We start from the raw sequence: 26,665 nt of genomic DNA, 5'->3' as shown, positions 1-26,665 counted from the left end.
ATTCCAGGATAGGTTTGTAGAGACCATGTCGCAGATTTAGTTCAATTAAGCAAATTACGACAAAAAATGGTGTAATATTACAGATTAAGAAACGCAATCTCGAAGACTGTTCTGTGAATGCTGCTTTCATTTTTTGCATCTTTGTGTGTCTCTCAGCAGCTTCACTGAATAAAATGTTCATGGAAAGGGGACCCCTGGATGTCACAGAGAGCACATTAAGATGGAAGGTAACAGATGCCATCTTGAGGCTGACGGTTGATGGCTAAACAAGTGTCGTGTAGGTGACGCACACTTGTGTCATTCAATCAGGAATAAGTTTACATGCAGCAGCCATAATGAAGTCACGGGGTTGTGTATCTTCAGCTGAGTCACGTCACTTCATGACTGTGTGCAAATAAAACACATAATGTGCCAATGCACATCAGCAGCATTGCACAGTAATGATAGTTCCCCAGCCCATTTAATGTCTGGATGCTTGTCTATATCAACTGTGCTGCTGTTATGTTACTGAGTCCATTGTATGTGTGTGTTTATTCCTGGTTCTATCAGTCTGTCACAGACCTCATTATCCTTCTACTCTGAGCCAGACAATGCAGCTGCCATCACCAGCTATCACAGCTATCACCACAGGCATTGAGATATAATGCAGGCATACCAACAGACTTGGTCTGCAATCATACACTCCAGTTTAAACACCTACCTGCATTAAAAGGACAATATTTCATCTATAATGCTTACACAGCCTAAGAAAAAACATATGTTCAAGCTGCTGTCCAGTGACATCACCTACATCATACATACCCATAGTCACTCTGATACGTTGACTGCAAGTGGTGATGAAACTCATCATGCCAACACTAACAAGCATGTGTTGTGTATTTGTAACTGCTTTAACAGAAGGTTAGTTTAAACACTGTGATTTATGAGAACAGTGAGGTCAGGTGGTGTCTAGAATCAGAATCAGAATCAGAATTCTTTATTTGTCACATGTGGATGTGCATCCACAGTGAAATGAAAAAAACAACACTCCTTTTAACAACTGTGCAAAAATACAAGAGAATAGAATAAAATAAAAAATAAAGAATGAAGAATAAAAATATAAAAATAAAGTAAAGTAAAGATAGAGATCTACATCTAGATATACAAAATGAAATACAAACTCTCTCTCTCTCTCATACACACACACAGTTTGTACCATACTGTATGTTGCTCGACATATTCATCATGCAGATTCATATTTATTTATTAGTAAGAGCCTAATAAGGGACTGGACATAAGTATCACAGACCTTAACTCACTCCCAAACACACGCATACACACAGGGACAGACACGCATGTACACCAGCAACATCCACCCTTCAGCACAAGCAGCGACAAAGACACAGTGTTCACAAAGGATAAGAAACTCACTTTAGTCACACACACACACACGGATACTCCCACTGTAGGTTTTTGGATAGTGATAACAGAGGTCATTGAGGTGAGGTGAGGTGAGATGAGTGTGTGAGTGTTTTGGGGTGAGTGTGTGTCAGAGAGGTGGGAGGTCCAGTCTTATGCTGTATAAATACAGGACTGTGAGTGTGAGCTTAAGAGTGCAAAGAAGCTTGCGAACACTCTGAGCAACATTTCAGACTTTTCAGACTTCAGGAGGAAGATCTGCCATGGCCAACCGCAAGGGTTAGTAATTTTAAGTATCTATCTATCTATCTATCTATCTATCTATCTATCTATCTATCTATCTATCTATCTATCTATCTATCTATCTGTTATTGTCAAGGTATATTTCCTACAGCTCTACATCTCTTGCTTCATTTCTCTGTGGAGTCCATATTACACACTTTGTGGACGATTATGGTGTGTGTGAATAATGTGCTGATGTATGACTTGACACTTGGGTGTGATATGACTGATGGGTGTGAGTCTAGTCAGGAAGACAGGATAGGGGATTAGGCTGGCCAAATGAGACTACATTTAAAAAAAATAGGATTTGAATCATTTATTTATTCAACATTTAGTTTCACAAACTTTGCATGTTTGATGAATTTACAGTGAATTAAAAGTTCAACATTTTGGCCTTTCACTTACACTTTTATTCACTTGCATGCAGGGAGTTAGGAGAAAATGTCTGAATGGTAAATGAAAAAGCTACGATGACAAGATGGTTAACATAGCTTAGCGTAAAGCCTGGACACAGAAAGACACAGTTACCTGGGCTATGTAGCAAATCAGCAGAGTTCTTAAGATCTTCTCATCTGAATAATGTACTTTGAGTTGAATTTGAGAACACTGAAGAACACCTGATCATCCAGCTCATCTTGTGACAATGCAACTCTTTGTCATATTTGATACAGGTCACAACTTAAGTGAAAGTCTTTCATCATTGCCAGTATTTAATCTGGCTCTCAGCCAGCCGCTGACTGAGTTTATTGCTGACTGCTGAACATTGTCTCCGTTCCTGTTAGGTTTGATTATTGATGTGAATTTAAGAAGTCATGAAAACAACTTGGCTCACCGCACCCGGGAGATTGATCGGGAGCGCCTGATTGTCCGCAGAGGTCAACCCTTCTCCATAACTTTGCATTGCTCTGACTCTCTGCCCCCTAAACACCACCTGGAACTGGTTCTGCATCTTGGTGAGCTTGATCTGGAAGATACATTTAGCCTGATGTGTGTTCTGAGGCAGCATTGTTTTGCTAATCCAGTGTAAATGTCATCATGGTGTACAGGATCCAATATGTTTGGTCTATGTACTCGCTTACTTGTATTTAATTGAATACACACATGCATGAATACTTAAATTCGGTAAGTAAGTATGAATTTCAAGACCATAACAAGAACTTGAAATGAAGTAGATAAGATTTTTTTTACACTAAGTGTTTAGTCTGACCTTTATCTTGTGGACTGGAGCGTACTATTCTTCTCTAAATAAATGCCTTGCCTTGTCCCAAAATCAAAAATACATATTTTCCCTCTTACATGTAGTGCTGTAGAGATGTCTGCCATCTCTTGAATGTGATGAAATTAGATGACACCACAAAAAATATACAAAAAAAAAAAACGGCAAAGAATTCAAGAATTTCCCTTCAGGGATAAATAAAGGAATTCTGATTCTGATTTCATAAATAATAACCCAGTTACTCCAGCCCATAATCTGCAGATCTTGTTGTGAGAGTTTCATGTTGGAATTATTTTCTTTCTACCAACCTACACCGTATCATTGCACAGAAGGACACATTCATCTACCCATGAGAGGCTTGTACAGGGTAGGATGGAAACATTAATGACATACGCCGACTAAGCTGTTGCCTAGCTTGGTCAGCTTGGTTAGCTGTCCTCTCCGCCATGATTCTCTTGTGCAGTGATATGCAAAGAAAATAGTTCATACATGAAACTGCTCACAACCAGGCATATTGTGACTGTATTTCACATTTGATCGGATACTGAATTGTTGACTAACCTTGAAATTGTGCTGATTGTATAGATCTCCTTTGCTGACAGGCTGAACGTGTTTTTGAAGATTTCATATTTTATAATTTGCAACTTCTCCGCTGTAATATCCATATTTTAAGCATTGTAATCCACCACAAGCTCACTGGCTTTGATGATACTGAGCTTCAGGTGATTGTTGTTACACTATGTAATGAAGCTCTTTATCAGCCATTACATATATTACATCAGCCTGGACAGATATGGATGCACTGAGTTTTTCTCTACTCCTCTAACTCTCCTTCTGTACATATTCCTGCCCCGTTAATGCATGTTACTGACTTGGCGTCTTGCCCAGAATCTTTGTGCTTTCTCGTCTTGCAGGTTCCCATGGATCACGGCTGCACGTCCTGCTGTGGTCCTGCTTGACACCCAGTGCTATTATTAACATTTAGTCATATTTTCATGTTATTACTACTACTACTATTATTACCATTATTATTGTTTTAAGTATTCCAGTACTCTACTGTTGTTGCTTTTGCTACGCATCTCTTTCTGTGTGCCCCCCTCTCCCACTCTCTCTCTCTCATACACACACAAACACACACACACACACACACAACCCAACCGGTCTAGGCAGATAGCCTCCCACCTTGAGCTGGGGTCTGCTCCAAGGTTTCTGCCTTCTAAAAGGCAGTCTTTCCTTGCCAGTGTCACTAAGTGCTTGCTCAAGGGGGAATGTTGGGTTATCCGTATTACAAAATGTAATTAAAGAGTTTGGTCCAGACCTGCTCTAATTGGAAAGTGTCATGAGATAACTTTTGCTGTGATTTGGCACCGTATAAGTAAACTGATTTGAACTGAATTGAATTGAACTTGACTGCGCTTGCTCTTGTTATGAATCCTCTGTCATCCATTCCAAATGTATTTCTCTCACCTTCTATCACAGAACACTAATGTCATTCTAAGATATCATGCTGAGTTAAACTATATTTTCTGATGCTGACTTAGAACAGTAAGAAGATGAATTGATACAATAATTCATAATGGCAAAAATAATTCATCTTCTGCATTATATTAATTTATTATATGTTCTTCAGGTAAGAGAGACGATTTGGTGATCAAGGTTCAGAAGGAGCGTGGGGCCGGAGACAAGTGGTGGTTTTACCAGCAAGGATCACAGGAAGAGATGCTGCTGACTCTGCACAGTCCAGCAGATGCTGTCATTGGTCAGTACCGTCTGGCTGTGCTGGTGATGTCACCAGATGGACGTATTTTGGAGAAGACCGACAAAATTAGGTTCCACCTGCTCTTTAACCCGTGGTGCAAAGGTAAAACATAAAGCCAGCTGTACAAGCTATCTGCTATCTGCCTTCTCCAAAAGACCAGACTAACTGCATTCACATTCTGCACCTTTTTTATACATCTATGTCACATATTTAGTGTGTACTCTGTGTCGCAAATGTGTGTGTTGAGTCACCCAGAAGAAACAGAAAACAAAATGGATGTATTCCCTCCATGATTCAGCAGGCGTTTTTACCCTCATCCCCCTAACCTTTATGGTACATTGTGCCCCTGTCGCCACATGTCACACTGACACAGCATTTTCCACTAGCATCATCAAAACACCAAATGATGGAATTTCTCACAGAACAACAAGTTTGTGTTTTTGGTTTTGGGACCTTTGAATGCTTATATCTGTAGTAAGAATTTCTGGGTTTTTTCTGCTTGCTGGCTGCTTGTGTTTTCTGTGAACGTGTCACTCAGTCTGTGATTTTCTGATATGGGGCATGTCATCAAGAAACAAAACATCTGCATTCATTTTAATCTGTGTTGAATGTAATTAAATTTAAGCCTGTCATTCAATGAACACAAGGACACGTGTATTCAAGGTCTTCTGTGTGTGTGTGTGTGTGTGTGTGTGTGTGTCTAACAGATGATGTGGTGTACCTCCCTGATGAGAGTCTGCTCCAGGAGTATGTAATCAATGAAGATGGGGTCATTTACATGGGCACCTGGGATTACATCAAAAGTATTCCGTGGAATTATGGACAGGTAACACTCTCTCTCTCTCTCTCTCTCTCTGCTGTCTGTCTCTGTCTTTTAGGTCAGTAGGTGGCCTGTGTGAATTGTCACAGCAGTGTGACAGCAGGGACTCGGGCACTTTGGCTGCATAAGGAAATCTGTTTGTTGGACAGGAGGTGTCAAAAACTAACCAAACCACACAAACAAGGGCTCATCCTTTCACAGCCAGCTGGGAGAGCAGACAGAAAAACAAACAGATAAATGGCACGTATACAGGCAGGAAGAGGTGTAACAGACATATGGTGATCACTGAGAAATAAATACGGTTTGAAATGTGTTTTTGAAAGAGAAAACCTTCCCCCGTCCAACAAGCGACTTTTTCTATTCTTTGTTCCTCTCTCATGTTTTCTCCTGATTTCTCGTCTCACTCTCTCTCAGTTTGAGGACCATGTGATGGACATCTGTTTTGAAGTGTTGGACAACTCCAATGATGCCCTCAAAAACTCAAAGATGGACACTGAGCACAGATCTGACCCCATCTATGTCAGCAGGATAATCACTGCAATGGTGACCATCTCTCCTACTGAAACATACTGACATACTACCTTTCTCTGTCTGAGTGGTAACACATATAATTCTTTGGTGATCCCACCAATTTGCATTTCATGAAAGCTTTATGTTCAATGTTGTAAACACCTGGAGTCTTGTAGCTCCTTCCCAGAAATTGAACCTATGAGAAATGTCATACCATGTCATATCATCATATCAAAAGTACTGATACTTGCCTTACTGTTTGACATCTCTACGTATGATCCTATAAACATATTGTCATGCAGTGATTCACAGCTTTAAAGATGTTGTCTTGACATGTCTCCACCTGTCCAGGTTAACTCTAATGGTGACAGGGGTGTGTTGACTGGTTCCTGGGATGAGCCGTACTCTGGCGGAGTTGCACCGTATCGCTGGACCGGCAGCGTGCCCATCCTTCGACAGTGGAGCAAAGCAGGGGCAAGAGCGGTCAAATATGGCCAGTGCTGGGTGTTTGCTGGTGTTGCTTGCACAGGTGAGGCTTTCATACATTTCTCTGCAGCGTGATTCAAGGATCCCAAAGTATAATAGTTTGTAAGATAAGTGCTTTCAAGATCAATTGCTGCTCTCAGTGTAAGGAATGTTTCTAACTGAATAGTTCAACATTTTGGGAGATACAATATGCTTTTTTTGCAGAGAGTTAGAAAAGAAGACTGATGCTGGTCTGCTGACATGAAAATGTGGAACTGCAGCTGGCTAACTTATTTTAGCACAAAGTGTGCATCCAATATTCTAAAATCTTAGTATCAGCAGGCGAAAGCCAATTTGGGGTGCCAATTCGAGAAGAAAAGGAAAGAAAAAAGAAAAGAAAGAAAAGAAAAGGACTATGTCACTCTGATGCTTGTGATCTTCACAGTGCTGCGCTGTCTGGGAATACCTACACGCCTCATCACCAACTTCTACTCAGCCCACGATGTCGATGGAAACCTCACTGTAGACTTCCTGCTGAATGAAAGACTGGAGAGCTTTGATGGAAGACACAGGAAAGACAGTAGCTGGTAGGAACAGACTGCCAATTTTGAATCCAGTATGGTAAAATATGGTCAAATGTTTAGACAACAAAAATGTTTTAATCTTTAATTAAGATCAATTCAAAATCATTTAAACTCAGCTTTAGCACATTAATATTATAGAATAAGTATAAATTTGTTTGGATTTCTAAACTATAATTGAGTGTATCTGAAAAAATAAACCTTTTTATTTATGATTATGATATTTATGATGAAATTTATGATTCAGTTCTAATTTGGAGCTGAATATAACGACTCTCTCTCACCTTCTCTCCTCTGATCTCCTCTCCTCGTGGTTTTAGGAACTTCCACTGTTGGGTTGAGTCTTGGATGAACAGAGATGATCTCCCCAAAGGAAATGATGGCTGGCAGGTTTTGGATCCCACCCCTCAAGAACTGAGTGATGGTACGTTTCCCTCATTTGAGTCTCTGTCAGTCACTTCTCTTTATCTGTTTATCCACATTTATCCACAAGACTTTTCTCACCTTAAACACCTAAAAATGAAAACCTGTTTGTTTTTATTGTTCATCAATATGAACTAAGACCAGAGACAAGATAATCCTTTAATCATCTCACAACTGAGAAATATACATCGTCACGGCAGCAAACAGGGTTGAAATAACGATTGAAACGATTGAAAGACACAACAATAAATAAATAAACAACAAAAAAACAAACAATAAATGCAAAGGGAACAGCAGAAAATCATGACAGAATTAAGTTTTGCTTTCCAGGTGAGTTTTGCTGCGGCCCGTGTCCAGTGACAGCCATTAAGGAGGGAAATTTGGGAGTAAAGTATGATGCTCAGTTTGTGTTTGCTGAGGTCAATGCTGACATTATCTACTGGATCGTCCAAAGAGATGGCAAAAGGCAGAAGGTGATCAGCTTTTGTTTCAAATGCATTTCCTATTTGCTCATGATATAAAGCAGAGATGAAATTTATGGTTGTTGTTATTGTTATAGATCAGAGAGGACCAGGGCAGTATAGGGAGGAACATCAGCACCAAAAGTGTTTATGGCGACCACAGAGAAGATGTCACTCTGCACTACAAATATCCTGAAGGTTAGTTTCTTTAACTTGCAAAATATCTGCTCATAGTCATCTGTCCAGACTCATGCTCAGGATTAGTCATCATGGACCAACATCTTCTCCACAGGCTCCAAAATGGAGAGAGAAGTGTACAAGAAGGCAGGACGGCGTGTCACAGTTCCGACCAATGAGAGAACAGAACCAGGACAACTTCAGCTGTCAATCAAGCATGCTAAGCCTGTATTTGGGACAGACTTTGATGTGATTGTTGAGGTACGGATTGCTCAGATAGCTGAGTGAATGGATGGATAAATGAAATAGTGAACTGGATAACTGAATTCACACAATGAATTTGGGGGGCATCTCATGTTTCCTCTTGTATTCTTTTTGGATATGGACATTAGTGAAACAACAATAGAGTGATCGCTAACAGTATTCCATCAGTTCATCCAGTCATGAATTCGTTCCATCCTCAGGTGAAGAATAACGGAGGCAGAGACGCTCATGCTCGCCTCACCGTGCTGGCCTTGGCTGTAACTTACAATTCTCTCTCCCGGGGGGAGTGCCAGCGACAGACAATCAGCATGACTGTGCCTGCTCGTAAAGGTTAGTGGCTCAAATAAACATTCAAGGTGTCTGGTGCAGACAAACTATAATGCTGCTGTGTTTTACATACTCGGTTTTGACTGATCATCCTTTTTGTAAGCAGAAGTTGTGCATTACTACCATTTTCCTGTTTAATACTGTGCGTGTGTGTGTCTTTTTGTGTTCAGCGCACAAGGAAGTTCTGCGTCTGCACTATGACGACTATGTGAGGTGTGTTTCCGAGCATCATCTGATCAGGGTGAAAGCACTCTTAGAGGTTTCAGGGGAGAATGAACCCATCATGACTGTGGCTAACATCCCACTGAGCATGCCTGAAGTCCTCATACAGGTGAGTACACACTGGTCACACCCAAAAGTCATGGTTAGACTATGGTATGATCACTGATTATAAAATAAAGATGGACAATATGAGTGCTGCCCAAAGGTGAAGCCAAAACATCCTGATTGCCCCCTGGTGGCTGGCTCCAGAACAGGTCATAACCCCCCCCTCCATGTTAGCAGATGGGAAGTGAGGCAAACTAAAAATTACATGTCAAATAAACCTTCCCGAAGATGGTTTCTGTCATTATATGTTGCTATGAAATGGGTGTGAAATATCATGATTGGCAATGATATTTATATACCTGCATACTCCCATAGAACATAGAACTGTCTCCTTTTTCCACAGGTGCTTGGGAAGGCTGTTGTATGGGAACCACTGAAAGCCAACATCTCTTTCACCAATCCTCTGCCAGTCCCACTAAAGGGCGGTATTTTCACTGTGGAGGGGGCTGGCCTGCTGTCAGCCACTGAGATTTATGTTAAGTAAGTATTGAAACAGCCGCCTTCATTAGAGATCAAACGAACAGTTTTTTCAGTCAGTACCAACCAATTTAGTTTTGCAGTAAAACTAGTAATATTCAGTAAGAATCTTAGTGTCAATATTTAAAATAACCAGTAATAGAATAAAATTAAGTACATTTACTCAAATACTGCACTTAGGTATAATTTTGAGGTACTTGCTTTACTTGAGTATCTTCAGTACTTGATACGTATCTCCATTGTACTTGACACTTGTGCATCTCCATTTTTTGCTACACTATACCTCTACTCCCCTAGATTCAGGATTTAAATATTGTACTTTTTACTCTACTACATTTGACAACTTTGGTTACTGGTTATTTTGCAGATTTGGATTATACGTACAGGATATAAATCAACTATTATGAAATATTAGAACGTATTATTGGAGATAAAGATACTCAGTAGTATGCTCCAGTCTGCAAATGCTTTTCTATCTCTTCCTGTGTGTGGCGCTGTAGCTTTTAGTGTTGACAGAAGACTCTTTATTTGTCACATACAGTCATATTAGATACCACACAGCAAAACTTGTCCTCTGCGTTTAACCCATGAGCATGCCGCACACAACCAGGAATCAAACCCAGGACTGCTGTGATGCAACATCACTAACCCCTGAGCCACCATGCTATGGTGTTAGGCTGTTACTCATTGCATGTAACCAATCAGACACTATTGCGGGCGGGACATTGAGCGAGACCATAGAGTAAGGACTACAGAGGCAGCTGAATCAGGGCAAAGTACTGCTTTTTAAAATTATGTATTTTGTTGGAAATTGGACAAAAGACACAGCAATTGGGGGCAGCTGTGGCCTAGAGGTTGGAGAAGCGGCTTCTGATCGGAAGGTCGCTGGAGAAAAATAAAACTTTGAATTTAATTTAAAACTTTAAATAACGGTGTAAAGTTATTTGTCTTCAATGAGGGTTGTTCAGATTAAATAGAAAAAAAATTATTTGAGAAAAAGAAGAAGCAGCACATGTATGTGTTGTCCAGAACACTTGAATAATCTTGTAGTTGGTAATTTAATGTCTTGAATCCAGTGTAATCTAATTCGATATGAAAGACTACATTATAAAATGAGTGTCTTTTAAGAATAGTCTGCACTATCCTGCACAATATAGCACAAACAAATGTAATGCTATTGAATCAGTTCTCCTCTATTCTTATGCTCCTTGACCTAAACTGATATGATCCAGTGTACATAGTAATAGTGATACTAATAAAAACAAAGGGCTCGTCTGGGATTTGAACCCGGGACCTCTCGCACCCTAAGCGAGAATCATACCCCTAGACCAACGAGCCACAGAAACAGGTCCTTCAGAACTATCATTCCACGTCATGAAGACCTGTGGTTGCAGTGAGGTTGGTGATGTGGCGACTTGATGCTCCACATCTCAACAGGTCCAACAGCACCCTCTACTGGTCGCAAAGACTGTTGACTTGATCGACTTTCAGTGTTGACAGAAGACTCTTTATTTGTCACATACAGTCATATTAGGTAAGACACAGCAAAACTAACCCAGGACTGCTGTGATGCAACATCACTAACCCCTGAGCCACCATGCTATGGTGTTAGACTGTTACTCATTGCATGTAACCAATCAGACACTATTGCGGGCGGGACATTGAGCGAGACCATAGAGTAAGGACTACAGAGGCAGCTGAATCAGAGCCAAAGTACTGCTTTAAAATGATGTATTTTGTTGGAAATTGGACAAAAGACACAGCAATTGGGGGAGACGTGGTTTAGAGGTTGGAGAAGTGGCTTGTGATTGGAAGGTCGCTGGTTTGATTCCCCCACCGGACATGTCCTTGAGCAAGGCACTTAACCCCAAATATATTGATGCAGCCCACTGCTCCTGTGTGTTTCACTGCATGTTGCATGTGTGTGTGTTTCAATCAGTTAAATGCAGAGAAGTAATATCCCAGCTTCGGATTAATAAAGTAACTTAAATTAAATGCCAACAGCTGAAAAAAATGCTGAATGTCAGATGCAATAATTGGCCAGGCTAGTATTCAGTCTGTCCCTGACCTTCACCAGGGAGCATGTGCAGAGAATTTACAGGTAATGTGCAAACTTCTTGTATCACTGCCTATATCACACTTGAGGTGATTGTCTCAATGTCCAGGCATCCAACATGAGTTAAATGCCTCGACTGACACGCTAATGTCAATCTAGGCATTTTTGCAGGCTGATTAGCGGTTGTCCTGGCATCCAAAAAGTGTGACATCTCCAGTAGAAGCCCAGAAGTACCATGGATCAGGGAATTTTCACTTCAAAAACTGGAATTAGCCAAACTGGCATTGTTTGATCATTTTGCAGAGCACTTTCGTTCATGACCTCAACCATGTAATAAATCCCTACCCAATGTGTCTCTTTTCAGGGGTGATATAGGTCCAGGCCAGAAAGTGTCTGTCCAACTTTCCTTCTCACCCATACGAACTGGAGTGAAGAAGCTCCTGGTGGACTTTGACTCGGACAGACTGAAGGATGTGAAGGGAGTCACCACTGTGGTTGTCCACAAGAAATACATGTCTGTAATTACTGGACCTAATTGAAATTCTTTGAACGGATGGAAACCAGCAGTATCTTACATCGTGGGATAATATAATGGCAAATGTGTGCTTTTTGTTTAAGTTCCTTCTCTCCACCTTTCATATTTCATTTCGTGGACTTCTTGCCACACTGAACATTGCACTGTTTCCAATCCCATTTTAGTCCAAATATGGAGTATTGGATGAAACTGGCATTTTTTCAAACTGTTCCTGATATTAATGCATTAATTTACGGTATGCTTTCGATAAAGACTTTGTATCTATTTATTCTGACACTTCATTAACACTGTAGTCTGAGAAAGGCTATGGGTTGGCTATCAGCAATACTAAACTGAACAAAGTAGAATGTATGTAAAAAGGGACCCCTATTGTCAGATACACAATTGGAATGGAAAATAAACTGTCTATAAATGTATGTTTTCTTGAGTCCTCAGTGGATTTCCTGGATGGCTCATTTTCTCCCTTCATCCACAGTGAATGAATGTAAATGTCAGAGATATGAGACCACATGCCACTTCTACTTAGAACACTTTAAAGCTAAAGTGTCAGTTTTGATCAAAAGAGGCTTACACAAATTCCCATCCCTCATAACAGCCAAGATTAAATCTGTGTGTACGTTCAGGCATACTCAAACAAACTGACGGCCTCCAGGTTGTCTATGTGCCATCTCTCTGTTTGCCTTCCTTTCTGCCCTCCCAGCTGCCTGTGAAGGGACAAGCCCTTGTTTGTGTGGTTTGGTTACATTCTGACACCTCCTGTCTAACCAACAGATTTCCTGATGCAGCCGAAGCCCCTGAGTCGCTGCTGTCACGCTGCTGTGACAATTCACACAGGCCACCTACTGGCCAGACAGACAGTATGTTTTGTGTGTGTGTGTGTGTGTGTGTGTGTGTACGTGTGCATGCAAATTTACGCCCCCATGTAAATCAATCCATTTTCATTCATGACATTATGTTGGCGCAGACTCTCATCAAGGAAGTACATCAATTCATCTGGTACACACACACACACACACACACAGAAGACCATGAATATCACACATTCATCTTCTTGCTGTTTATCTGAGGTGATATCACAAAACTGATAGGACTAAGACAAGTTCACATACAGAAGCCCGTTTTCTGATGCATGGTCTTCAGATCAATCAGCACAATATTGATGTTGTGTCTTTTTGTTTGTAGACAGTCCATGCGCACTCTGGCCCTGTTTAAGCTTAATCTGTTATGATTTAATGCAAAAGAACTTGTGACAAATCTAATTAGTTATTCAGGACAGCCAGCAGATAATCAAAGTATGATTTGAATAATTACTAGAGAAAAATAAAACTTTGAATTTAATTTAAAACTTTAAATAACGGTGTAAAGTTATTTGTCTTCAATGAGGGTTGTTCAGATTAAATAGAAAAAAAAAGATTTGAGGAAAAGAAGAAGCAGCACATGTATGTGTTGTCCAGAACACTTGAATAATCTTGTAGTTGGTAATTTAATGTCTTGAATCCAGTGTAAACTAACTCAATATGAAAGATTACATTATAAAATGAGTGTCTTTTAAGAATAGTCTGCACTATCCTGCACAATATAGCACAAACAAACGTAATGCTATTGAATCAGTTCTTCTCTATTCTTATGCTCCTTGACCTAAACTGATATGATCCAGTGTACAGGAAGGTAAGATTTTCATGACAGCCTGTGCTTTATATCTTGAAAAAGTTGTCTTAAGTCTTCTGGTGATGTTTTGCAACTTTATGAATTTCATTGGACTATAGTCATGTAAAACACACTCTTGAACCAAACTATACAGCAGCTTTTCTCTCATCTGCAGGTGTTAATGAAAATAAAGGGCTCGTCCGGGATTTGAACCCGGGACCTCTCGCACCCTAAGCGAGAATCATACCCCTAGACCAACGAGCCACGAAAAATCATTCCACATCATGAAGACCTGTGGTTGCAGTGAGGTTGGTGATGTGGCAACTTGACGCTCCTCATCTCAACAGGTCAAACAGCACCCTCTACTGGTCACAGAGAAGCTTCGCGCAGACTGTTGACTTGATTTTGAACCTTACACAAATAAACAAAACAAAATGAAAACATTTAAAATGTAAAAAAAATTTTTTTTTGCTGCAAAACGGAAAAAAGAAGAATTTTAACATAACTTCAAGAATCTAACTGGCAATTTTGGTCACAGAAGAATGAGTCATGTCTTGCATACAGCAGTACACAAGCAAACCGCATGGTACAAAAAGAATGCAAAAAAAAAAAAAAAAAAAAAAGCACAGTGTAAGAACCTACACACACAAACATAGCCCTTTTGAGCATGCATGCAAGCAAGTGTGCGGTTTGCACTAATGTGTGCAAAACATATCTCTACGGTATGCTCTGCATGTCAGTTTGAAAGATAGCACTGGCCACCAAACACTGGTAAAACATCTGCAGCATTTTCATGCAGACATGGAAGCTTCCACAGCAATCAGATCTGACCTGACCCTTCTTGTAGAGGGTCCCTGTGTTACCTGCCCACACTGGTCTGTCATCCAGGTGAACTACAAGTTATTTACCACCTCAACATCCTACTTCTGGATCCTTACAGAGATCAGGAGTTACTTAGTACAGATGTCCCCAATCAGCTCCTTTGTTTTATGTTCTGCTGTGAATGGTTAAATCTGCACCACCCAACAAAGTCACTCCACAGGCCCCCCAATATCACAGTCCATAACATGAGCAAATTTGCTTAATTACTTCAATGGCCCATTATTATTGTTTGATCAGAAAAGACAAGATGTGTGGCACGTGGTGTGGAAGATGTATTAATTATTTCTGTAAACATTTTAAAAAGTATTTAAGAAATTAATGAGATGGCAGGAAGTGAAGTAGTAGCAGGAGGTCATTCATGTATATCCTGCAAACCACCACAATTCTCTGGTGCTTTTGTACTGTACACATGGAATTCTAAAGGACTTCTAAACAATGCACAGATGGCACTTGTGAGGTTCAAGAAAGGAGGGCTCGTCCGGGATTTGAACCCGGGACCTCTCGCACCCAAAGCGAGAATCATACCCCTAGACCAACGAGCCTACGAACATGGCAGTCACATCTGGAGATATGTCGTGAGAGGACCTGGGATTGGATTTAATATTGTTATGTGGCCAACAGCACCCTCTGCTGGTCACAAGGAAGTTTGGTGAAAACCACTGACTTGCTTTAAATTAGCTTCCTGTTTGGTTCTACACCTGCGGTTAATCCCAACTCTCTGCTCATGTGGTACAAGATTTTATATCCCATTCTTATATTAAAGTCAGGAAATTCAAAAATAATCGAAATTCTAATCTATAATTTAGAGCCTGTTTGAGAATTCTGTGTATTTTGAATCTGTGCAAGTGTTGTTACACATAATCTGGCAGAAGCGGAGGTGTTCTTGAGGACGTTTATTTAAGTTCATAAGAGAGATGTTCTAGGCATCCAGCATAAACACACACACACACACACACACAGAGAGAGAGAGAGAGAGAGAGAGAGAGTAATATTGTTTAAAACGAGACACCTGCCACACCCGCTGTGCGGAACTGTTGTCTTCCCTTCTGCTTCTGTGTCGTTTCCGCTTCTGTCTGTATATTAATGCTCTGAAAATAAAGTCGGAAGTTGCATTTACAACCACGAAAATTAGGCAGGCTGAGAAAGTGAACTAAGAGAAATCTTTTTGTCCGTCCACTTCAGTACCATGGACAGCTCCGCACACACACACACACACACACACGGAGCCTCCTATTCATTTCACAGTGGGGTTTACAGAAATCATATCGCTAAATCATATGACCAAACAGTATGTGCAAATGTCACCACGTTTCTACTAGGACAACATTTTCTACTAATAATGTATGTCTTGTTATAATGTAAAAAACACATAATGTTTTTGGAATTAAAGATGTGTCATTTCACCCGCCCGCATCCCATCCTGCAGACTGATCATGTGAATGGTCCGTCCCACCCGACCGTGCATAGCCCACATCCACCACTACGTGTGTGAGTGTGTGTGTGTGTGTGTGTGTGTGTGTGTGTGCTCCGTTGCCTCGGTTGTTTCCACTTTTCGAAGATGTCAAACTGACACACAAGTACATTGTACTAAATAAGAAAGATTTGAAAGGAAAATAAAAATAATACTTGGCCCACCAATGTCTCTCTTATGTTTTTTTTTTGACAAAAAAGTATACTCATCCCATTAAAATCCCTAAAGTCACATTTCCTCCATCACCTTCATTAAAATCTCCTCATTAAAGTCTCTGAAGTGGGGCGACCAAAGCATACAGCTTGTAACAAGAGCCAAAAGGCAAAGTTTTTTGTTACCTGAGCTGGATTTTAGACAGCAGAGAACATTTTTTAATCTGCATTTTTATTAAAGATAATACATTTTACACTTTAAAAATCTATAAGCTGCTACAACTTAAAAAAGTTCAGAAAAAGATTGCACTGTTTTTTGACTTTATTTAACTTTTCGAACAATTGTTGGTCAAGTTGATACACTGTGCACACGGTTCAAAATCTTAAGTTGATAGAACTTTTAATGATGCAAAAATCTAGATTTAACTGATTTACATCCCCCAGGTCATGTTGCCCCAGTTTTTCTACAAGTGGGAATATTAAGTTATCTCAACCATTTGTATTTTTGGGTCAAGTAGTTATTACTCTATCAGGTCGGGTTAAACCAACTTTTCTATTATTCAGAATTTGAAAATAGCTTGATGTTTTGCTTTTGCTGGTCCCATTCATTGTAATTGTGAAATCTGCCTAACATAATACTACACAGCATACTAATAACATAACAACAACCATTCGTCATTGGTTAGTATGATTCTTATACACGCCAGGAGGAAGGGCGACAACCTTATTGACCAGGCTGCCTGTATAGAGCACACACACTGATTTATAAACTCTCCTGTACTGCAAAACAAAGGCGTCAATAAAGGGCTCGTCCGGGATTTGAACCCGGGACCTCTCGCACCCTAAGCGAGAATCATACCCCTAGACCAACGAGCCACGAAAACACAACCTTCAGAACTGTCATTCCACGTCATGCTGACCTGTGGTTGCAATTATGTTGGTGATGTGGCGACTTGACTCTCATCCGGTCCAACAGCACCCTCTTCTGGTCACAGAAAAGCTTTGCGAGGACTGCTGACTTCATTTTGAACCTGGAACCTTAAATTTAGATTACCATGCTGCAGAGTGAACAAAAATGAAAGCTTTTAACACAACTTCAAGAATCCAATTGGCAATTTTGGTCACAGATGAATGAGTCATGTCTTGCATACATTTTTTTATTAAAGATAAGAAAACCTTTATTTGTCCCACAAAGGGGAAATTGCAGCATCATTCCTGTGCTGAAGAAGTGTCCTCCCTTAATGACTACCGACCCATCCCACTTACGCCCACCATCATGAAGTGCTTAGAGAGGCTAGTCATGAGGCACATCAAGGTGCTCCAGCTGCCTCCCACCCTGGACCTCCTGCAGTTTGCGTACCAACGCAACCACTCAATGGACGACACCACTACTACTGTGCTCCACCTGGCCCTCACTCACCTGGACAACAAGGACACTTTTGTTTAAATGCTGTTTATAGACTTCAGTTCGTCATTCATCGCCATCATCCCTGAGCCTGCTGGGCCTGAACACCTCCCTCAGCAGCAACATCTCCACCACCATCACTCTGAGCCCCAGGAGCTCTGCTGCTCACACTGCTGAGTCATGATTGTGAGGTAATGCACATTTGGGCTTTCACAACCAGACTGTGCAACAGCTTCTTTCCCCCAGCCCCAAGACCCCTCAATTCTCAGAGGCTGGACTGAGTTCATGGCACAACAAAACATGTACATTGTCATCTATTTAAATGTAAACAGCTGAAATGACTATAAAATCCTCTTGACTCTCTTGATTCTAATAAGGGAGCACTGGCCCAAGTAGGGTGACCAGATGTCCCGCATTTACCGCAGTCACGCATTTCGAATACTTGTCACACGTCCCGTAAATTGAGATGTTGTCTCGCATTGTTATTGACAGTCAGACTCCAGTTTTGAAATGCGTGTCATAATCTGGCATTTATCGAACAGCTGTGTGGAGAAGGCAGTGGGGGGCTGTCATCAGGGGGCGGGGCGGGCTGTTTGATCACGTCAATCAAACTGGGGCGTGGACACAGGTTAAGGGCGCGCCCAACAACATTAATGCAAATCAGGTCAGAACTGCACCGGCATACAGCACAAGACATGGAGGGAAAGGAGGAAGAAAAGAAGAAGACTGGGAAAATATCTATCCCTGCGTGAAGCCAGTGCAAGGTGAGTCTGGTAAAGTTTTGTGTGAAGTTTGCCTGAGTCATTTTTCCGTTTCACACGGAGGTGAATACGACGTGAAACGACACACACAAACAAAACGTGTTGCTCAAAAATAAGGAGGCTTCACAGTCTACGCATACGTTCCTGCTGCAACCCAAACAAGATTCAAGCGCAGGTAAGGTAAGAGCAGCTGAACGAACTAGCCTTTAGCACACCGTGAAACGCGCCCTGCCATACGGGCCAGAAGACCGCGGTGATAAGCTAACATCGAGCATGTTTCCAGACTCTGAGACCGCAAACAAAATGTCATGTGCTCGTACAAAGGCGGCATCCATAGTTACAGATGTGCTTGCACCTGCCTCTGTGGACAGTTTGAGAGAATTAAAGACGCCAGTGGTTCAAGAGCTCCCAATAGATAACAAAAGTCCACACGCCATTTTTTTTTCAGTGACTTCAGGTGCGTCTAATCATGGCACTACAAAACTCTTCCCACCGGGAAAAAAGTTATTTTCTTTAATAGAAGTTTTTGTTTCCTCCTGACACAGTTTTGATGTGTATTTCTGGTTTTATTTATTTTTCTTTATTATTTTATGTAGTGACTAATTGTGGTGCCTTTAGTTGGCATTGTCCAGTTACTGCAACTAATTTTCAAATGCATTTCTTTTGTGTAGTGAATGTGTGTGATTCTGAGCTGAGTGACTTTTGTTTCGTTCAGATAATCAGCCTCCAGTAGTCCATGAACCTCATCCACTACGTGATCTACTCGAATATGTGGTTCAGTGTTCTGCTTACACTTTAATGTGGTGTTTGGAGTTGTGTTGTTGGAGAAAATACAGGCAAGCCGTACCCTTTTAAGGCACATTAAAGTGCTTTACTTGAAAGAACAATTGTAGCCTTGACTGTTTGTTCTGATTGATTGTACACAGTCAGGTGTGTTAACTTGAGAGGTTTCATGCTTACTATGTTTTCTCACATGAGAGAATTTGGGAAAGTTGTATTTAAATAAAATGTATTTATTAAGTTTTTATTTGCAGTCTGTTATGTGGTACTGAAGCTAAGGGGCAGAATAGAAATTTTTATTCTTTTTCACGTTATTTCAGACTTCCTTGATGCGTTGGTATCCCACATTGTCCCACACAAACGTAGTCTTTGTCCCACACCTGGTGAATCGGGATGTGCTCACCCGAGGCCCAAGACTTGAACTGTGGGGGTGAGGTATGATGCACTAAGCAACCCAGAGAGTGCAACGACACACTGAACATGGGATAAAGTGTGTGTATAACATGAAAGCTGATAGGAGAGAAGACAGACAAAGGATTGTCTCTCATCAGCTGATCCGTCCACCCACCCTGTCGCTTTGCTGTCACCTGCACCCAGACTGTCAAACCCTAAGCTGTCCTGCTAAATAAAGCCTCTAGCCCCGGGGGAAAGATGAATAAAGAAGAAATGAATGTGAACTACTTCATAGTTATTTGTCATGCCACACATCTTGATGACGTTAAATGTTGACTGATTATTGCCAGGACGGACTTGATGGGAAAGAAGGGAGGGAGGGAAAGCTAAAAAGCTAAAAAGAAACAGACAGAAAATGGGGCAACAAGACCACAGTGGTCATGTTGTCCTCATAGAACTATATATATCATAATTTATAGTATAGGAAAAAGAAGATGGAACACCAAAGAAAATCTTCCCTGAGGTTCCCTGTTTTCTAGAGTCAGGTCTGTCATAGAGTTTTTGGACTGTCATACAAATGGACTTTTGGTCCACTGGGACAGTTTTTGCAATACTGAGGTTTTGGAATAATGGCATGGCACATCTTTGCAGCTACAACAGCTTCCACTCTTCTTGGGAGGCTTTTCACACGTTATTGGAGCGTTTCTGTGGGAATTTTTGCCCATTCATGCAGCAGAGCATTTGTGAGGTCAGACACTGATGTTGGACCAAAAGGCCTGAATCACAATCTCTGGTCCAGTTCATCCCAAAGGTGTTGGATGGGGTTGAGGTCAGGACTCTGTGTGGACCAGTCAAGTTCTTCCACACCAAACTCATCCAGTCATATCTTTATGGACTTTGCTTTGTGCACTGGGGCACAGTCATGCTGGAATAGAAAAGGGCCTTCAACAAACTGTTGCCACAAAGTTGGAAGCATAGCATTGTCCAAAATGTGTTGGTATGCTGAAGCATTAAGATTTCCCTTCACTGGAAGTAAGGCCAAGCATTGAAAAACAGCTTCCAGGTGTCTCTGGATACCTTTGTCTATATACTGTAGCATTCTGAGGGCCACAGCAGACCTTGTTCTTCTTTGTTTAACTTTTTATAGTGCTTCAGTTGAATGTGTCGGCAGATTATTTGTTATTCATATTTGTTAATGCCAAAAATACAAGTCTGAAACAAATAATCATCTTTCACAAATGCGTTCTACTGAAGTGAATGAGTCCTGCAGAGAAAATCAACCCAGGTCTGTCACTGCACACTCTTTTCCACATGGGGGCAATCATGTCTAGTGAGTTCACCGTTTCTCGTGCAGCGCTGAAGGGGAGGATGCATCATTTCCTTTGCTCGTGTGCCTTTCGGCCACCCTCATAACCTGCGTGTGAGAGTGTCAACTGTCCAACAGGAGTTAATTTGTCCAAACTACTCTGTGTGCTGTTAACACGTGACACACTAGAGGCAGCACTAACTGCTCAGCTGAAAGGGCAGAACTGGAGGACATGCTCATTACCAAAGGTTAGATCCGTCACATCACACACACACACACACACCTAAACTGCAATGAGGAGCTGAACCAAGCCTGTGAATATTCTCATTCATCCAGGTCATGGTTATCTCAAGGAAATTCAATCGAAAGCAACTGGACTTAGTTATTTGTCTTTGAAGACGTTTCACCTCTCATCCAAGAGGCTTCATCAGTTCATGCTCGCTTGACTAGGCTGGGACTAGTCCAACTAGTCCAGTTGCATTCGATTGAATTTCCTTGAGATAGAGCTGAACTAACAGTTCAAGAGACACTCCTCTTACTCCAGGAGAAAAATCCTCTGATATTCCCACCACACGTCCTGCTGTGACTGTCGAAGAGAAGGAAGGAAAAAGACAGATGTAATCGTTTTTGTAACAAACCTCAGCTGGCTTTTGAACAACAGAGAAAGTGATGATGTCACTTCAGTCCAGATCGTCTTAAGTCTTCTTTGTTTGTGACCTTGCTGCTCACAACGCCAAGACCCGAGACAGAACACCATCCAACAAATCCTACATTTTTACATTTCAGGAGGATAAACAGTGTATTCACTCAAAAATATAAGCAAGACATTGTATTCAGGACCGTAACATGATTGTAGTTGCTAATTCAGCATGACATATAGTGTAAATGTTAGTAAGTACAACAAAGTGGCTATAAACTCTCCAAGCCATCTGTCCCTATCACAATACAATGTTCACGTTTCGCTTTATAGATGATAAGAGGGTTCATGGAAGATGTGTAGGATGGGTGGGTGTGTTTTGGGGTGGGTGCTGCTGTGATGTAACGGGAGGCTGGGGGTGGGGGCTTCTCTCTCTCCCCCCATAGAGCGCAGCATGAGCGCTCCGCAGCAAAAGGATGTGTGAGCAGGCAGCGCGCTACTGTAGGGACGGAGTCCACAAACTGCTCAACAAAGAACAAGCCAAACTTCGAGCTCAAGAAAGCCGCGAGCAGCCGAAACCCGTAGCCGGTCAGGACAGCGAGTCCGCGACGGCAGCGCAGTCCGGAAACAGCGGCGCCCAGCCCGGTGGAATCGACGGGCTCGTCCGCTGGATCGTCACCAAAATGAGCGACAACAAGAACATCTCCAGCCGGGAGTACGCCTCCAGCAAGGAGGAGGTGGCCGTGGCTCAGGAGCAATTCTTTGCCCCGGAACCGCGGAGAGGCATCTCCGTTATTCTGGATGTAAGTATAGAGAGGGACCAGGCAGCGGTCAGCCTCACAGTTTGGGCGGGAGGCTGTGCGGGTTGAAGGCATCCAGTGAGCGGTGCGCACGGACCGGTGCAGTGCGCACTTACGCACAGAAACGAGCTTACAGACTACTGTCGAGGCTGGTAGATCGCGTTTAGCAGAGCAGGCGGCAGGTCCGCATCCTCACCTGTCAGTTTCGTAAAGTACGTGGCTGTTGGAGATCGAACCTGTGACCTCCCGCACCTGGGCAGTCTCACGTCATTGTGCACAATTGTTGTACATCTATCGTATCTTATTGACCAACAGTCAGTAAGTTTGGTTTAATTGATAAACTTTTTGACAGTATCGGTGCAAAAGTCATCACACTTTCGATCAGTGCTGTGTCGCGTTACTTCTGTTTTAACGCCAGCCCAAAGAAAGTGCCAAGCGCACGAGCGCCGTTCAGCCGCCGCTTGTGCTGACGCGTCACACAGTTTTATCACAACACGTAAATTATTAATGAAACTGTCTTACTATCATATTTTCGACGCGGATAAACCCGTATGATGCAGTCTCTCTGGTTTGGAAGTGGCAATTACGCAGCGCAAAGTGGATTTAGGTCAGTTCATCGATACCACTGGGTTATTCTTCATCACCGCCCTACCAAATCTTTCCGCTGGAGGTCAGCTGATGTAGCTTTAATACTTAAACAGGGTAGAAAACATCAGAGAAAAGTAGTTCAGATTCTGCAGACCCTGACCACGACCCAAATAGACTGATAGAGTGATAAATAAGGGGTCCATGGAAAACTAATTATGATCAAGACCAGAGGGCCGATATATCCCAGTACCCTAGTAAACTACTTCTGTTTGTGGAGGGGTTGATGGGGCTTTAGCCTGATTTGCTGCTGATGCTCACTCCCTCCTCCAGCAGAAGACTGTCCACACAGGCAGATGCAGTACAGCAGGATTTCATAAGCTGCGGGGCAGGACCCGAAATGGCTCTTTGACCTCCTTCTGATGTGTGACACAGGAACAGACTGGCAGTTATAGGCAGGGAACACTGAAGGAAAAAGATTAGCTTCTATCAACATTTTTACGTTGGACATGCATTCCTTTACTGCTTCAGGGACAACTGAAGTCATCTTTCAGTCGAAGTTTCAAATAAAAAAAAAAGCAATTGTGCAATGAATCGAATGTTTCACATGGATTTTGTCAGCTGTTTGTGCTCTGCATAGACTTCCCACTTACGTCTTGTTGAAATTTTCTGTGTTTTTCTATGTTTCCTCTTCGTTGCATGTTCACTGCTGCCCTGAGTGAGACAGTTATGTGTTGTACTCGCACGGACTCTGTCGATACGCAGTGTGAACCTCACCCTCTGACTTCGGTAGTGAACTCTGGTATTTTCTCTCCATCTCACCTTCTGCCTCGGCCTCAACTCTAAAATCGTAATTGTTTTTTTTTTTTACATTTTCCAATACTATTAACCCCAGCATTATTACTGTGATGAGGAAGTCCACCCCAAAGGGATTTGAGTGATTGCTTGTAAATGTGTGTGTGTCTGTGTGCGTGTGTGTGTGTGTGTGTACCCACAGGCAGCATTCTCCTCATTATCTCTGCTTGCTTGTTTCTCATGCTTTGCTTTGCTCGTCCTCCTCCTTCATCTTAACCCCAGTGCACCTTTCTTTCTATTCTTTAAACTCCTTTCATCCCCTGTACTCTCACCCCTCCCTCCTCCCCTCTTTGCCTCCTTTCCTCCATATCCTTCTTGTCTTGCTCATCTCTTCTCTCCTCAGCCAGGCCAAGAAAACATCCATTCTTAATAAGGTTAGGTGATGGATGCTGTGTTCCCCCCCTCCCTCTGTCTCTATCTTCTCTTTCTGTTCTGTTCAATCGTTTCCTTTCCCGTCTCTCATTTTCTTATCACTCTGTATTTGTGTTACAACTCTCTCTCTTTCTTAACACACACACACACACACACACACACACACCGCCTCCTCACGGCAACACTTTCTCTCCTCTCCCAGCTTGTCTGTCTCCAGCAGAGTTGGCTGTTTTCTGCGGAGTTGAGTGCGCCCCAGGGTGCAGCCGGAGAACCGAACAATGTAGAACAGCTTGTCATTTGGAACGTCGTGCGTCTCAGCAGTTAATGATTTTCACTTTGGTCTGTTCAGATGGCTGCAGTCACTATTGCTGCCTGAATGCACTACATACTTAAGGTTTTATGCCAGTTAATTTTTTTTATTGAATTTTTCATAAAGAACAATAAGGCTAGTGGTGTACTGCATCTTCAGATATTTTCAACCTTCAGGCTCCTGGCATAGGCCTCATAAGACTTGGCATAATACAAAAAAGACAAGTAAATTATCAGCATCAGAATTCCTTTATTTATCCCTGAGGGGAAATTCTTTTTTGTACACTCATTGCACTTGCAGTTTTCCTGATCAAGAAAGAAAGTGAAAGATGTAAAATAGGATAAACAACTAGATAAATATAAATCTAAAAATACAGGTATTTACATGTGTAACATATATGCATTGTATATAAAAAGTATGTGTGTTGCACATTTGGGTTAGTTAGTTAGTGAAGAGTCTCAGCTATGTTTCATAAGCAAAAACAATGTAAAGGGTTTACGCAGCTTTGCACATTGGTAATAACTAGCTTGGAAGTTCCATTATTTAAACTTTCATCAAGATGTTTTTTTTTGTTGTTTTTTTTTTTTTTGGTTGTATAATTTCAAAAATCGAGCTACTCTTGCTTGTGTCCTTTTAAGTTTTGTTTAAACGATGTAATAAAATTCCTTTTAGGCTTTTTCAGACGCCAAGGTGACAGCCAAACGTGTTTGCTTGACCAACAAGCAGTCCAATACCCAGCAACAACAATAATAATCCACAATTTACCATCATGTGACAAAGAAAAGCACCAAGTCCTCATCTTCAGTCCTCCTCAGCTTTACTTTAAATATCACACACAAGAGTCACACAGTTCAACAAACCTTTCTTTTGACTTTAACAGTCTGTGTCAAGTCTTTAGTGTTTTTCCCTCTTCCTCCAACTCATCTCTGTCACTGCGCTATTTTCTGCCAGTTATTGTCTGCAGTAACTGTTTATAGTTTATATCACACATCTAAACACTGATGAAAGTAGCAGACCTGCTTCTGTCAGCTCCATAGGGAAAGAGACTTTTGCTGCAGCCATAAATCAGCTGTGAGAATCGTGTGTGTTCATGGGGTGCACACATACACAGCAGGTGATCATCAGTCACTGACTTTTTCCTCTGTCCATGTGTGAACTTAGAATTTTTATCCTCTGTTGCTCTGATAGACTTTTCAGTCCCATGGTCCCTAGCAAGATAACACTTGTTAGGGACCATGGGACCGAAACTAACTCGATTAAAGGAACAGTTCACTCTGAAATGAAAATTCAACCGATGGAAAGTCTGAAGGCTGAAAGTGAAGACGCTGGGGACCTGTTGTAATAAAAACAACTGAAATAAAGCATAAAATGGCTCCTTAAAGCCCATTTGCTGTAGTCCAAGTCTCCAGAAGCTCCAAAATTCTAAAATTGACCCAAATTGATTAGAAGATGTTATTTATACCACATGTACATGTATTCAAGCTTGTGTGCCTGCTTCACTTGGGATGCACGCAAACTGTTTTTGATTAGTGACGATTTCAGCTTGTTTCAAATCAATTTAGGACTAAGAAACTAAATGAGACTTTACTATTGGTATGGGGGCGAGTAGTTCCTTTAAAGTTCCTTCCTTCCTGTTCCGTGTGTTAGTGATTCAGTCTCTGCATGGACTCACTGTACCGCAATGGTAAACAAATTGAATAGAAGACCAAATATTTCAGTGTTGCATCTACTCTATTGCTTTATTTATTTATTTGACATTTGTGCTTGTTTTCTTGTATTCTCCCCTTGTAATTTTTAATTATTCACTAAAAGTAACTTTCCTAAGTGCAGGTTTTTGAACTGAAGGGTGAAAGAACTGCCCTCCTCTAATGGCTTATATATGACGGTGTGTTCTTCCTGTTTGTTCACTGCAGATATGTTCAGTGATAGTGACCACATTTTCTTGCTTTCTGTTCACAGATATTCCGAAGAGCCGACAAAGATGGTGAGTGACCTCACTGACTCTCCTTATTGCTCTCTGCAGTTTACACTGTTCTCTTGAAGTTGTGGGCTTATTTAAATAAACATGTACAATGTGCATGTATCTCTTGATTGTCCATTTCTGTGTCTAAAGATCCAGATACAAATTAGAATTTCTATGGGATCAGTTCCAGTGAGCTTAAAAGGAACGAAACAAATTATATATAAAGTTAAATGATACAAATACTGTAGCTTCAATACTAAGGATAATC

General features: G+C 41.5%; 2 protein-coding genes and 4 non-coding genes across 6 annotated transcripts in view; 2 read left to right on the top strand and 4 right to left on the bottom strand.

Moving 5' to 3' along the window:
* The first annotated feature begins 1,550 nt into the window (after window positions 1-1,550).
* On the top strand, window positions 1,551-12,494 carry tgm2l (transglutaminase 2, like). The gene is made up of 15 exons (XM_046395264.1): window positions 1,551-1,677; window positions 2,463-2,633; window positions 4,527-4,757; window positions 5,363-5,481; window positions 5,890-6,018; window positions 6,337-6,514; window positions 6,896-7,037; window positions 7,352-7,455; window positions 7,785-7,927; window positions 8,014-8,113; window positions 8,208-8,353; window positions 8,557-8,686; window positions 8,854-9,014; window positions 9,354-9,490; window positions 11,908-12,494. The coding sequence occupies exons 1-15, from the start codon at window positions 1,662-1,664 to the stop codon at window positions 12,080-12,082; spliced, it is 2,082 nt and encodes a 693-aa protein (XP_046251220.1). The 5' UTR covers window positions 1,551-1,661; the 3' UTR covers window positions 12,083-12,494.
* trnap-agg lies at window positions 10,754-10,825 on the bottom strand. Its single transcript has one exon. It is a non-coding gene; the product is annotated as a tRNA-Pro (tRNA).
* Window positions 12,495-13,917: 1,423 nt separating the features above from the next.
* trnap-agg lies at window positions 13,918-13,989 on the bottom strand. The gene has a single exon. It is a non-coding gene; the product is annotated as a tRNA-Pro (tRNA).
* Window positions 13,990-15,077: 1,088 nt separating this feature from the next.
* Window positions 15,078-15,149, bottom strand: trnap-ugg. Its single transcript has one exon. It is a non-coding gene; the product is annotated as a tRNA-Pro (tRNA).
* Window positions 15,150-17,034: 1,885 nt separating this feature from the next.
* trnap-agg lies at window positions 17,035-17,106 on the bottom strand. Its single transcript has one exon. It is a non-coding gene; the product is annotated as a tRNA-Pro (tRNA).
* Window positions 17,107-21,931: 4,825 nt separating this feature from the next.
* Window positions 21,932-26,665, top strand: part of necab2 (N-terminal EF-hand calcium binding protein 2) — a 108,338-nt gene continuing 103,604 nt past the window's right edge. Inside the window, exons 1-2 of the mRNA XM_046394869.1 lie at window positions 21,932-22,315; window positions 26,394-26,418. Of these exons, the coding sequence (XP_046250825.1) occupies window positions 21,989-22,315; window positions 26,394-26,418 (352 nt within the window). The 5' untranslated portion in view covers window positions 21,932-21,988. The remainder of the gene's footprint in view (window positions 22,316-26,393; window positions 26,419-26,665) is intronic.

The sequence above is a fragment of the Scatophagus argus genome, chromosome 7 (assembly GCF_020382885.2).
Source record: "Scatophagus argus isolate fScaArg1 chromosome 7, fScaArg1.pri, whole genome shotgun sequence".
Classification (NCBI taxonomy): domain Eukaryota; kingdom Metazoa; phylum Chordata; class Actinopteri; family Scatophagidae; genus Scatophagus; species Scatophagus argus.
Note: the sequence above shows the minus strand (reverse complement) of the source record. Positions and strands in the feature narration are given on the sequence as shown.

Excerpts from the sequence above, each read along its gene's own strand:
- tgm2l (XM_046395264.1), top strand. Across the intron at positions 2,634-4,526 it reads GGAACTGGTTCTGCATCTTG|GTAAGAGAGACGATTTGGTG; the intron begins GTGAGCTTGATC and ends TATGTTCTTCAG. Across the intron at positions 8,114-8,207 it reads GCACTACAAATATCCTGAAG|GCTCCAAAATGGAGAGAGAA; the intron begins GTTAGTTTCTTT and ends TCTTCTCCACAG.